Source organism: Cricetulus griseus (genome assembly GCF_003668045.3).
Source record: "Cricetulus griseus strain 17A/GY chromosome 1 unlocalized genomic scaffold, alternate assembly CriGri-PICRH-1.0 chr1_1, whole genome shotgun sequence".
NCBI classification, from domain to species: Eukaryota; Metazoa; Chordata; class Mammalia; order Rodentia; family Cricetidae; genus Cricetulus; species Cricetulus griseus.
In genome coordinates, this window is record NW_023276807.1 from 148,931,365 (window position 1) to 148,946,343 (window position 14,979).

The 14,979-nt window shown below is 31.5% G+C and overlaps 1 protein-coding gene across 1 annotated transcript in view; it reads right to left on the bottom strand.

The window, feature by feature from the left end:
* Nucleotides 1-14,034, bottom strand: part of Tecrl (trans-2,3-enoyl-CoA reductase like) — a 67,988-nt gene extending 53,954 nt beyond the window's left edge. The window contains exons 1-2 of the mRNA XM_027390974.2: nt 13,810-14,034; nt 2,326-2,377 (exon numbers count right to left, since the gene is read on the bottom strand). Of these exons, the coding sequence (XP_027246775.1) occupies nt 2,326-2,377; nt 13,810-14,034 (277 nt within the window). The remainder of the gene's footprint in view (nt 1-2,325; nt 2,378-13,809) is intronic.
* Nucleotides 14,035-14,979: the final 945 nt, after the last annotated feature.

Consider the following 14,979-nt stretch of genomic DNA (forward strand, 5'->3'; position numbering starts at 1 on the left):
TATTTTCCACTCTGTATGTTCAACTGACTCTGTGTCTCCCTCTTGTTTCTCACCTGCCTCTATTCTTACCTCTGAGTTCTCTCTGCCCTAAAGTCTCCCATAATCTCTCCTACCTAGCTATTGGTTGTTCAGCTTTTTATTAAACCAATCATTGTGACATATTTTCACACAGTGTAAACAAATAACACACAATGGACTGTTAGAGATGAGAAAAGAAGGAGTGAAATAAACACTAATTGAAAAGTGATTATTGCTAAAATACATTGTATAAGTGTATAGAGATATCATAATGAAACACTGCTATACAGTAAACATTGTAATGGATTAACACAGACTCCTGTGAGAAGGAATAGTTTAGTTATTTGTTTATTTACTTATGACATTAATAATTTGATTTTTAAACTCCAATACCTGAATACATGATAAGAAGTTAATTTAGTATCAGAAAATAAAGTTTGTAAGCCCTGAAGATTGTGATATCTATATATATATAGTATCTTCTACTATATATTTTAATAGAGTAGTATTATATTATCTCTTTTAAAATATAGTATGATTACTAAATCATAAACCAATCAATACATGACTTTATTTTCTTATCATTTCCTAAATAATCACAGATGTCTCATGTTAGTAACACTAATATATTTTAATGTTTGAAAGCATATAAAACATATTATGGAATTGAAATGATTCCTTAATATTTTTGTAATATAATAGAAAAATTTGTAAAATCTGAAGACAATCAAAATTTTATAATATAGTACAAATATAAAAAACTAGAATATAATTTGTCTTTAAATGAAAGAAGCACTGTTTAAATATTTTATTGTTTTGTAAGCCTGCTAAATATTAGAACTATGATTGTGAAGAATTAATTAACAGTGACTAATAAATCTCAAGTCTTAATATAGCTATTGAATTTGATCATACTTTTGCCTATTGGATATTTCTCAAATTTTGTACAAAGTATCCTTAATTTTGAGTCACTTTCATATTTCTTCTGCCTTTATTACTAGAATTCCCTCTGTCTGAACTTCTGACATTTTAAAGCTTAGCATTCCAATTACTGGTTGAATATGATATGTTCTTTCTGTTAAGATTATACTACCTCTAAATGTCCATAGATTAGAAATAAGTAGGGAATACTGTGTAAATAACCATGGTAATTGCTTATATAGATTATGTAATTAGATTAAAAAATTAATTTTTCTCTATGTTCTCACTATTTAGCTCAGTGTGGCTAAACTTAAGAGCCATGCACTGCCTAATTTTGCACACAGGTTTAAAAGGCATGTATTATCACATCTGTTGTTTGAAAAAGAATTGTGTGGTTTAAAAATTTAATGCTTAAGAAATTCCATATTTTATAAAACAGTGGCACACAATGACAGAGGCTTTCACTCTAAAGCTAGTGCTAAAAAAAAAAAAAAACAATCTAAGAAAGCTGTGTGAGCATCCCTTGCTTTCTTTATTCTTGGATCTTGGTGTAATGCCCTGTTCATTCCTTTCGGCATATTCAAATCCTACACGTATGTCTATAAGGTAAAATATCAGAGCTTGTCTTCCCAATTCAACTTAAATGGTAATCAGTTTTCCAGTAATTATATTTTTATTGCATATGTTTATCAATAGCACATTATAAGGAAATTTCCCTGAAATGTTTGCATAGTTTAACTATATTAACTAATCATAACTCCTTGATACAGTTTTGTTCCTTAAAATGTATTTTGAATGATCTATATGGGTAATTTTCTATGAATGGTGTTACTCCTTACATTGTCACTGAACTAAGCATATTGTGGACTAATTATATATGTATATATCTATATATCAATAAATATTTTCTATTTTTTCTTAAAGAAATTATGTAAATATTCTTTTGGTTTTTACCTTCAAGTTTTTTTCAATAGCTTAACATACTAATTTAAGAATTCAAAATTTTCTCAAAGCACACAGTTCTCCTAGAAAAATGATTAGAATGCATATTAAACATGAATACAAGGATGGAAATATAATGGCATATTAAACCTCAAGGAATTATATTAAACCTCAAGTTTGATTGTTCTTGGGATAAACTTCAGTGGCAAAATATCTGGCTGCTGAACATATGGCATGAAGATTCATGCTCAGTACTGACAATAAGTGCTGAATATTAAAGCAAGGATTATATTCAAGAATTACTAAGTACAGAAGTATTAATGAGATATGTTTCACACATACCTTCCATATATTTGTTCTATAGGAAACTCTTGTTCTTCAAGACAAATTTGAGCCATTTTAAAAATAAGTTCATGTAAATTTTAATAGATAAACAAAACTCACATGCTTTGTGAAACTTTTGTTTGACATCATGAATAGTTGACGTTTGAGTTACCTGAAAAAGGGAAACATAATTATAAGAAAAATAATAATTTCTGCTATACAAATATTTTAAAACATTTATAAAATATCTATAGATTTGCATTTTTAAAAACTTTTAAATTCTACTTTAAACAAATATAATAATAGTGATATATTTTTAAAAATTGTATAAAGCAATAGGAATTTAATTCTAACCAGTATATGTAAAGTATAATTTTAAAAATTTCATCTGTTTAAAATATTTGGTTTCAGCCTTCAACTATCAAGAGACTATTGAGTAAAACATATGACCAGCTTCAAAAGTAAAAGGACTTATTGAGAGCCAGGTGCTAGAGGATATGAATTTGAGTCATAAACAATGTAAATTAGAAAATTTATAATACCCAGGACTTTCATGAGACAATTCACTTACACAATCTCATTAATAACTTTTTGCTAATTTTTTCATTCAAACCCTCAACTGAATATACTAAAAGTGCACTAAAACATATGCAAGGTGCATTATATAATGGGTTGGCCACATTTTACCTCTGATTCCCGAAAATAATTCATTTCTTAAAGGAATGCAATTTGTTTTCATTTATTTATTTCATTAATTTTTGAAGCTAACAGTTTCATCCTAACAAATCACAGTACTTCTGAACTTTCTGTTCATATCAAACTTCGGAGCTCCAAATCCCTTTCACGAGTCATTTACTACACTTACTTATGAATAGTCCTTCAATACACATCTAAATGATCATTTATTACAACATGTTTAGTTCTGCAGTATATGTAGAATATTGGTGATATATGTATATATATATATACATATGTGTGTGTGATTATATTTTTATATTTGGAAAATTTTATTATGTTTCTTTAATTTCTAAAAATGGATATTTTAAACAATTAAATAAAAATATGCATGAGAATTCATGCACAAAATAATTCTCCAGTGGTTTGTATTGTATTATATTTAAGCTGCAGATAAACAATGAGTATATCTACTTTATCTTATCTTCCCTACTTAATGAAACTATGATCAATATTTTAGTATTGTTAAGAATTTTACATTAGTGACAGGTACCACCCTTAGTGATGACCAAATTAGGCTACCTGTACTCTCTTTCCACTACTCTATTCTCATCTCCCTAATTATTCTTATATTCCCCACTGTCAATTCCTCACTTCATCCCCCTATCCTATATCCAACATAAAGGTACTCAGTTGCCACTCCTGGAACAGAGTTCCCTTAGTTCTTCATCTGCTACTTTCCTCAGCCATTCTACCCCTTCCTTTATGACTACCACCTAATCAGCTGAATTGCCTTCTAGGCACCACCCCCTCCAGTTACATTTTTGGAGACAACTGAAGCTAACAGTTTCAGAGGCAAGCTCCCTATGCCCTCCTTCCCTTCTTCCTCTGTTATGGTCCCCCAGGGAACAGTAATCTTTTCTCTGCCACCCACTGCAGCACATTCTGCAAGATCACCCTATTCTTTTCAGATTCAATCCCATCTGTAATAAGCCTTGTTCAGCTCTCACCGTGAGGCACATAACTGGATCCAAAACACTACTTTAAAAAACCCAAGAATCAGTCCATTTCACTAATGAATAGCTTAAACCAGCACCACACACTTAACTGATCTGGGAATGCTTGAAATACGAACTCAAAATTCCAATCAGCATTTCAGATTTGTGACTTGTTTGAATCTGAACACTGAAGTTCAAGAGTGACCACAAGAAAACTAAGCACAATTCTAATAATATACAACCTTTTAGACTGAGTAATAACACTCAAGGAACTGAACACCTATACAACAGCAAGAGATAGCACAAATGTTTTAACTCCAAATACAATGATACAAGCACAAAAAGTGACTAAACAAGATAGTATATCTTCTCCAGAAGCCAGGACTCCTATTTTAATATTCTCTGGAAATCAAATTTAGCTGAAGTATAAGGAAAGGACTTTAAAGATATTGTGAAGGAAGACTGAATATCAAAATAGCTTAGTCATTGTCGTTGGTCATTCAAATACACAAAGAAAAAATAAACATTACTTCATTGAGAATTCTAAAATTCTCTTCATTAATATTCCTCATAAGAAAGCAATCAGAATAATCCATAAGTAATATAAATGTTTTTCTAACTGAACCAAAAATGTGCATCTAAAATTTAGCAGCTTGTAGTTGAAGCTTAGCACATTGTTGGTTTGCCAACATTTAAGTTGATGAAAACAAAGTTTTCATATGCAAGAAATCAAAGTTGTGATTGCATTTACCATCTGTGGTCTGTTGCTAGAAAACTATTCATACTATCGCTGCTTATAAAACTATATTTTTGTCATTTTCTGGGAGCTCTTAAAATTGAACAGATATCTCTGAAGTTCTGTCAATGGTGCCTTTTTGAAAATTAAATCAAATGGTTAGAAAAAACAACAGTCATTTCAACCCACTCAGCCTTAATGGGTGGGGGGGAAGCTTGATCCTGCCTCAACTCAATGGGCCAGGCTTTGTCCCCCACCTGGGAGCCCTTATCCTGTGGGAGGAGTGGATGAGGGGTGAACTGGGGTGTAGTGGGGAGGAGCCGGAGGATGGATGGGAGAGAGAACTGTGTTAGAATGCAAATTAAAAAATAAACTTAAAAAAAAGAAAATTTCAATTTTGAACCAGAAATCACCAATGAACATTTGAGAAATGGTTCCCATAAACATAGAAGGAAACATAATAAAGGTAATAAAGATAAGTTGAGAATAAATGATGAAACAATAAGGTGTGAAAACACTCACATACACCAGAAAACCCACATATGCAAATGCTCAATGCAGAGATTGTTGACTGATGAGAACTGTGTCTTGCTGGTTTCAGAACAGAAAACAGAGCATAGGCCAAGTGTCAAAAATCCAGAATTAATCCAAAAAAAGTGGAACAACTACATCTGTAATTTTCTATTACAAGTTTATAGTTTAGAAAATAATCAGTTGAAAATGTGCTTTATAATATAAAAGAATTACTTTAGTAAGCAAGTGATATTTTACTACTAAACAATATTTAGATAGTTAAAAATAGACAAAAAATATATGTAAACTGATTTTCATAACTGCTAGGACTTCTTCGGTATTTTATAAAGAAGGAAGTATTTTCAGTTTGAATACTACTGACAAAAATTGTGGATATATTAAAAACACCTTTTTATATAAGATTCAATTTTAAATTAATTAAAATTTACCTATTAGTTAAGAAATAGTGAACCTATCCATAATGTAATGGTTAGCACACTAGATACTGAATTCAGTCATCTAAATTCTTACCTTCGTAGAACATAACCATTTCTCTGTGGCTAGGGATGTAGATCAGCTCATAGGCTTTCTTGGGAGGCATAGAAGCCTGGAGGTGATTCCTAACATCCTATAAACCTGGTATAATGTACTAAGGAGTACTCCTATGTTCTTAGGTGAACCTATCCATAGCATAATGGTTAACATGCTAGATACTGAATTCAGTCATCTAAATTCTTACCTTGGTAGAACATAACCATTTCTCTGTGGCTAGGGATGTAGATCAGCTCATAGGCTTTCTTAGGAGGCATAGAAGCCTGTATTTGATTCCTAACATCCTATAAACCTGGTATAATGGGCTAACAAGCACTCCTATATTTTTAGTACTTAAGAGATGAATGCAAAGGGTTCAAACATCCAAGATCAGATTCAGAAACATTTCAAGTTACATGTGACCCTGAATTACAGAAAATTGGCCTAAAGGGGAGGTTGTAGAAAAACAATGTAAAAATCAGCTGTTAAAAGAAATTCTCACTGGGCAGTGGTGGCACAAGCCTTTCATCCCAGAACTCAGGAGGCAGAGGCAGGCAGATCTCTGTGAGTTAGAAGCCAGCCTGGTCTACAGAGCAAGTGCCAGGATAGGCTCCAAAGCTACACAGAGAAATCCTGTCTCAAAAAACCAACAAAAAAAAATTACAAGAAGAAATTCTCTAACTCATTTATATGTATATACTTACATATATTCACATGGAAGTATGTGTTTTTTCCATCATAATATATATAAGCATATAATATATATATATATATATATATAATATTTCAATGAATACCAAATATGCCATACTGTTAAAAAAAAAGATGAACACTAATACTACATGTCAGTTTCTTTAAAAATATGTATCCTAGAAGTTTCAAACTACATTCATTTGAATAAATATGATTATAAAAAGTGCCATAATAGTACCAGTGGATTCTCACTAGAAGTAGAACTTAAAATGAAAAAAAACATAATAGAAAAAATATTAAATAAATTAAAATAATTTTTGATTTTTGAAGTTTTCTAATTTGCAGAGTAGACTTAACATCACATTTGCATTGTCTTTTGTTCAAACACTGATTTAATTAAGTTCAGATAACAATGAGTTTGCATTCAGTGATGGTGACATATAAATGACCAGGAGATAATAAGTCTGTATTCAGCAATGCACAGACTTGTATACACAAATAAAGAACTCATTAAGACAGCACTTTATCAAATACTTTGCTAGAAAAAATTACTAGTTAGATGAGAATATGAGTTTTCAAACCAAATAATTGATAATTGCAATGTAGAAGCCTTTAAACAAAAAATAATTTAAACATTTATTTTAGAAGCTTTAATAGCATACAATGTGAAAAAATAAATGGCCAAAAGACAGGACAAATAATAATTAATTCATGCTTTACTAAAGTAAAAAGAAAACGAAGAGAGAAGTATAGAATTCCTTTGCTTAAAAGAAAGAATACCAGATGCACAAACTGTTCAAAATTAATCTCTCGAGAAGACAGCATGTAACATTCATCGACATCAAGCTACAGTAGATGGATGGCATCAGATTACTTCCTTAAATCCTAGAAGATCAACTGGGATTATTTAATGACCTTCAGCTCAATATTCCACCAATAAAATATGATATCCTCATGGTTTGGAGCTTGAGAGGTTTGCAAGTGGGAATCTTCTGTGGGAAAGAACACTTGTAAACTCCTCTAGGGTGTCTCTGTTGCATTATGGCTTCTGTAAATGCCTAAAAGACCAATGGGTTAGGGCACTAGAGGATATAACTGTTGATTTAGAAATCACTGCTATTGTCAGAGAGACTCTCCGATAATCCTTCCATACGCTGCAGACTTTGGACATATTAAGTGGAAGAGATTTCTATAGCTATTCTGAATTCCTTCTTTAAAAATGGGTTTGTAGGGTTGGGTAATTAGCTCAGTGGTAGAACACTTGCCTATCAAACTAAAGTATCTGGGTTTATCTTCAGCCCCACCCAACCCAAAATGAAAACAACAACAACAAAAACCACTATAGCTAAACTCACCCAGTTCCTTTTCCATACTTCTTAAAAAGAAAACTTCTGTTACATTTACTTTTGTTAAACTATTTGTATATGATTATCATTTATAATAATAGGAGTATCTGAAGAGTATGAATTGTCTTTTATTTGGTGGGATTTTCAAGCTAAAGTCTGAAAGACTGGTCCACTTCTAGAAGACACTGTGTATGAAGCCTCCCTTTAACTTGGTTTCAGGAATTTCCTTACATATCAATATGCATTGATGTTCAGGCTTTATATCAAATGGGTATGATGTTCACAAAGATCCCATGTACTTCCTCTCATTTCCTATGATCCATCGTTCAGCTGCTTTAAATAACTAATGCATGACAAATGATATGTAAATAATTGGTATAGTTTAGCTTTTAGAGACTAATGATAAGAATAAAGATTCTGCATATATAAAATAAATGTACTATACAGAGGCTCTTTTTTTACTTCTTACTCTATGGGTGATTAAATACACAATACAGAATCCATTAAAATGGATGAATACTGGTTGAAGAAAGTGTAGAGAAGCAGGTAAGAAAGGAAGCAAAAGGAAGTGAGGAAAGGAGAGTATAAACAGGGAATGGCAGCTTTTAGGATTATGAAACTGTAAAAGTTTTTGAGGATATTTGACAATAACCAATTCAACAAACTTAATGAATATACCTTTAGATAATATTCTAACCAGAAAACTTTTAATTCTTGCAAAATTACTCAGGAGAATTATCATGGCAAAAGGTAAATTTTTGTAATTATGGAGAATTTAAAACTGTGAGGAACTTCTGTGATTTCATCATGCAAGTTCAAACAAAATATAATATATAAACTTAAAATTCAATATTTCCTGTGTTCCTAATACTATAAAATTAGCACATCTGAGAACATAAATTTCACATATCTACATGCAGTGTGATAAACCAATGTGTTTAGCATAAATATGAGTCTCCAGTTGGATTCTGTGCATCTATACTGATTAATTTAAAATTTTTAAATTCACAAAATAATAACTGAAATACAATAACTAAACTTATGAAGATGTTCCTTTTGGGGAATGGGCTGATAGAGAAAGGAAGAAATTGGTTGGCCAATAGGTTTAAAATTGAATTTAAATAGTTGTTCAGAATAACAAAATCTGGAGGTTTTTTACAGGTAAAACTGATTATACTCAGTAATAACTAATAGTTAAAAATAACTAAAAAAGGATTTTTAAATTTTCTCCACATAAAAATATGGAAGTATTTATAGCAATAGATATGCTAATTAGTCTGATTATCTACTAACATTCCACAGTGTATACATGTATCAAAGTAGCCATTGTACCCATAAGTATATACTACCATTATCTTTCCAATAAAAATACAAGGGGACTTTAAAGTGGAAATACTTTTCCAATCATTTTCCTACTATTGAGTTGCCTTGTCCTGTCTCAGTAGGAGGGCTTTTGCCTTGTCTTATTGTACCTTGTCCCTTTGCATTTTCTTGTTGTCCTTTGGAGGCCTGCTGTTTTCTGAAGGAAAATGAAGGTAGAGTGGAAATGGGGAGAAGGGAGTTGGAAGAGAAGAGGGAGGGGTGGAGAGAGGAAAAAATATGGTCTGAATGTATTGTGCAAGAGAAGAATCTATTTTCAATTAAAAACTTGAAGGAATGTCATCTCAATTTATTGTTAACTGACTTAAGGCCTGTGTTTTATTTATGTTTACATTCTAATTGATACTACTTTATTTTTTGTATGTAAAAAGATAAACCATACAAGACTTATCTTCTGCCTCAAATAGTAAGGGAAAACCATATTTGAGTGTTTCTTATACTAAAATGGTAAATGATGATATTCTTTTTCATGACTAAGAAATGGTATACACTATCTAATAAAAAAAAAAACATAAGCTGCTAGTTGTATCAATCTATACCATAGAAAAATAAGGGAATAGGACTCATAATAAAGCAGAGGTGACAAAGTGTGGGAGAAACAGGGAGGATCCTGGGGATGCAGATAAAAGGTGGATGAAAATAAACAACAATCTTTTAGTGGCAATAATGTGAAATTTAAAAAATTAAAAAAAAGCCAGTATCAAATTAGGGAAAACATCATATTCGATTTAGAGTAGAGTAACTTAGGAAACCAACATGCTGGTTATAATTTGCAGGAAGTATTTAAGGTGACACTATCTAACAGTTCAAAATTTTCAGAATTCCTGGGTATTATTTAAAGACACACTTTTAAGGTGATCTAATTCTATTATTGTCTCTGCTGTTTTGTAAAAGTAGCAATATATGTGAACTATTGTTGTGGTGTATAGGGGGGGTGGCTTGGAGCTTTATTTCTATGAACTATTTAGAAAGGACCTGTTGGGGCAAAGAATAAACAAAAGAACAAAAGAAAGGCACCTCATTTTCTTTTGAATAAATTTAAAACAGACTGGGAAGATACAGGAATATTTATCACTCAGGGTGTTTTAAGTCCTTGCACTCTCTTGAATATATGACTTATCAGCAGATAAGCTTTTGATATTTTTAACTACAGGAGATAATGATGTGAGCTAAATGTTAATAATTCACTATTTCCTTAAAATATATTTTCATGTAGGCTCTTATATTTTGATATCCCAATAATCTCTTAGGAATGACACCATGTATTTTCAAAGTCTTCATTGTATCATTATTATTGGATTATTATTATTAATTTGTTCTATTACTTTACTCATTCATAAAATTGTTTAGTTAAATGAAAATCTCTAGGCGGATTCATTAAAATCAATATAGCCTTGGGCATAAATAAATAAAATTGTCTATTGAAATTATACTCTAATTTAAATATAAATTATATGTAAAACCATCTATGGGAAAAAATAAGGAGAAATCCTTCATTTAATGGAAGGATGTAAAGCAAAGTCTTGGTGTGGAAGTAGATTTACATTTCCTTTACTTACAACTTGATTTGTTTACAACGAAGTGTTTATCCTTTGGTTATGCCACTCAGATTTTAAACTATCACTTCCGAACAGGAGAGCAATATCCAGGCTTTCATTTTGAACAGGTGTCATTTACCAAACACATATTCACTAAAACAGTGCCAAACATTGTTTTAAATGCAGAAGATGCTGAACTGAAAAAAACAATAAAACCTCTGGGTTTATGAATGCAATCAACATATGACAGTCAGACCAAACAACACACAAAAAAAAAAAAACAGTATTATATAGTAACAGAGGTAGAAAAGGGAAAGAAAAAAATTGTGTGGGCGTGCAATGAAGATTCAACAGTAAGAAACAGCCTGTTGGAAAATGTGACTGTTAAAAACCAAAGGAAGGCATGGCCTAAATGCCAGGTGGAGTGTATTATCTGACACAATTTAACAGCTAGGCTCTGGTTGCCATGTAGGGAAAACACTGTAGGTGATAATGACAACAGAGAGTGAATATGTAAGCATGCTCTCAGTAGAAGTGGCAGGGATTTGTCAGTGCCTGGATATACTTTGAAGGTATTGTCAAGAAGATGGATTGTGTGTGGAGCATGAGATTAGGAGATGAGTCATGACTCCCATGAGTATTTGGAGAGTTATTTGAAGGGTAGTTTCCATTTACAAATTCGGTCATCTCTGTGGAAGCTAATTAGTGGGAGATAACATAGAGTCTGCTTGTGGTATTTGAGAATAATAATTTTAAACTAAATATATTACAAGTAATGTCAAATCATAGCAATAAAATTGGATTTATTAGCCTTTTGAGTTTATATGCACAAACATTGTCTCTCCAAATCATGAGTATAATTAAAAAGAATTTAGTTCATATTACATTTAAGGGACTATCCTAAGAAGTCCCATACATTATTAGCTTCACGTATAGTAAATTAGACATGCCTACAAAAGATACAGATAGAAGATGATGGAGATAACAATGATGAAACAGATGATAGGTTTGATCATAAATACCTAATAAGTCAGATGATGGTGAATTATCAGAGATCAAAAAATAGCCAAAGATATTATAGGGAAAAACTGGGTTTGTAATTCAACACTAGGGTCTTGAGAAGGTTTCTAAGTGGTTAATAACAGAACATGCTGCACTGTACCAGTATGGTAGCAGGGTTTGGGCTACTGCAGTCTTTGCCACTGCAGCATTTGTGATTCAGCAAGTTCCAGTTCTGACAGTGAAGAAGATAGACCCAGGTGAAATAGCTTGGATTAAATAAGAGAGGAGGAGCATTGAGAGTGACATTATGAACACTTGAAGAAAGTAATAAGAGAAATGGGACAGTTCACATTTAGCCCACAATTTTCATGAGAAATGCAATAAACGTAAAAAAAAACTAACACACAATATTAGTTTTATTATGATTAAAATGTCAAACTACTGGAAAATTTTAGAGAATAATCAAAAATGTGTATTCATCCCCTTCCTTTTCTTTCTCTCATGCACCTTCATCATTAAGGAATATTCACCAAATTACTGAGTAAAACAAACCAAACATAACAAAGAAAAAGAAACTTCTCAATGTAAAGCCAGAGATTTAATTTAATATGTCAAAATTGTGCAGCTTAAGGGGGTGTGCCAGCTTGTAGGAGGTGGCTGACATAGCAGGTACTGTGATCTATCTAGGTAGAATCTCCCATAAAGAAGGAAAAGATAAGTGGACAATGGGTAAAGAAGGCAGAAAATAAAATCAGCATGGTGAGGAATCCAAAGTCAACCCCTTATTAGTATAGTTGTCTCTATTAAATGTTACTTCTACAGAGGCAACTCCAGGATTTTTACAGTTGAAGTATGAAAATCTTAAGAAAGGGGGTTTGTGTTTGTTTTTTAATTTAACATTATGCAAGTGAAATCTATTCTCATTTCCTCAAAGAAAATATTATGCATGAAAGCAATAACTAGCAAGTGTTTAATTTCTTATTATTTTTAACTTATAAATCCTTAACTTATCCCCTAGTGTCTTGTTCATTGCTCTATTCTTTCTTCTACACATTTTATACATTCAGATATTTTGATGGTAAAATATTGCAAACATCAGCTGTCTCTGAAAAGCTTAAAGTCTTAACAGGTTTCTAATTCCTGACAGCATTGTTTCAAAAAGCTAACAAGATATATTAATATATTTCTTTACATTAAATATGTTCATCACTTACGGAAATACAGATGCATATGATTTGTAATTATATACAAATAGATTATTGGAATCTCCTCAGTGTTACTTGTGACCTGAGTTAAAGTGTAACATCTTAACATTTTTGTACCAAAAAGTAAATCATTTGTTCAACTACTAAGTTATCCATAATATAACAGTTATAAGAGCACTGAACAATGTTTATCAGGCAATCCACCTGGAGCATGTTTAAATGGAATAAATGATTGGATATTTGTTTAGACAAACAACAAATATTTTGGTTTCTATAGAACAAAATAAACAATTTTATTGAAAACTTCACCTTTGGAATAAACTAAAATTACTGCCTTAAATTAGGAGAAGCATATTGATAGTGATTTGTGTGCTGACATCTCCAATGTTCGTTCTACAATTTTCTAACCTAAGACACTCAGATTTCATCATTCATTTTTAAAATCTGTGTGTGCAGATGCAGAGAGACGGTGTTAAATCAGATATACTCTTCAAGAGTTTCAAGACTGTGCTTTAAAAATTTGAAATTTTAGAAGCATAAAAAACTCAAAACAATATAGTAAAATGCCTACATACATGATAAATACTTTTTAACTTTTGGGATTTTTTTTACTTCCTTTTTTTTTTTTTTTTAGCAAACACTGTGAAATGATGTACATTTTATTGCTATAAAAGCAAGAAGAGAAAATCTTTTATGCAATCTGTGTTTCATCCTAAATGTTTTACTCCTGAATTATGAGGCAATACAACAGGAAATAAAGCAAAAAATTTAATTAAATGTATTATTTTGAAGTACATATGAAAATGTAGCAAATAGGTCCTGCTATTTACTGTCACAGTTCCTGTGACAGTAAATAAGCCATCTTCTTATTCACTCAAAAAATAAGTTAAAAATAAGAAATGTATTTAGCAAAGTTCTTTCAGCTAAATGAGAATTCAGTAATTTTGTGCCTAGTAAGAAACATTTTAAAAGATAGATAAAGCTTACCTTATCCACAATACATATCTGTTTTCTTGTATGAGCATCCAGTATTTCAATCTCAAAGTGAGTTGTTTTTGAAAGTTTGACTGCTCGAGTTGTTCTTAGCGGGCCTGCTGAGAGGACAAGTTGTGACAAAGAGTGGAAATTTCTCGTATTATTCTTCATTGTGGACTGTGGAAGTCCCTGAAATAATTCCCTCTTGCGTTCCAGGGACTTGTGCCTTTTGAACATTGTGTGAACTAGCAGGGCGATCTGGCATGTAAACAGGAGACACTTGCAAGAGTGCTCCCTTTGCAGCAGTTAAATACTTCTGTGGTGGCCCTGAGAGGTCAAGTGGCATGCCATTCCAACAGTCCAGTTTTATTTAGCAGGCTCGAAAACAATGACTGATCTGATTTCTATATATAACACTATTGAGAACTGCTGCAGAGAAGTGCATTGCTTTTTGCATTTGAATTATTTCTTGCTTTCTCCTTTTATCTCTGCTCCTTATGAGGACTCTTATCTGAAATTCCACAGCAAAAAAGAACAGAGTGTTTTCATTATTTACAATTCTGAATACAGTAATCTGCAAACCTATTGCATACTGGTTCACATTCATATATATTATTCTTTGGCAAAGTGACACCTTATAGGATGAATTATAAAATTGCAAAGTTTTATATAACAATTATAATTCTGATTACAGCTAAGGTCATTGCATATGTATGAAGACAGTTGTAAGGTGAGCTACACTTTGTGACAGACTTATGAAAAGAATCCAAGAAGAGGAAACACTGAACATTCGTACAGACAAAATTGGCTAACAGCATATGTTTTAATCATGTGGCCACATCAAAGACAAAATGGGAGACACTTGAACAATAGTTTGTAAATGTAAAAAATTTATATCTATACTCATGCATAATGCATGCACATATGTGTAAAATACAAATGTAAATATATATACAGATATATGTGGGGGTATATATAAGCTTGTGTTTATACAAAATATGATAAGTTGAAAGACTGATATATGTGACAGATATGAAAAGAAATGAATTCTGCGTTTACTCTGAATTATTTGTACCAAAACAAACACATAAACTTGTAGTTGGAAAAGCAATGAATTAGACATAGTATATTTACTATTATTAACACAATTACCAGTGACAATTATTAGTTTGCAAAGGAACT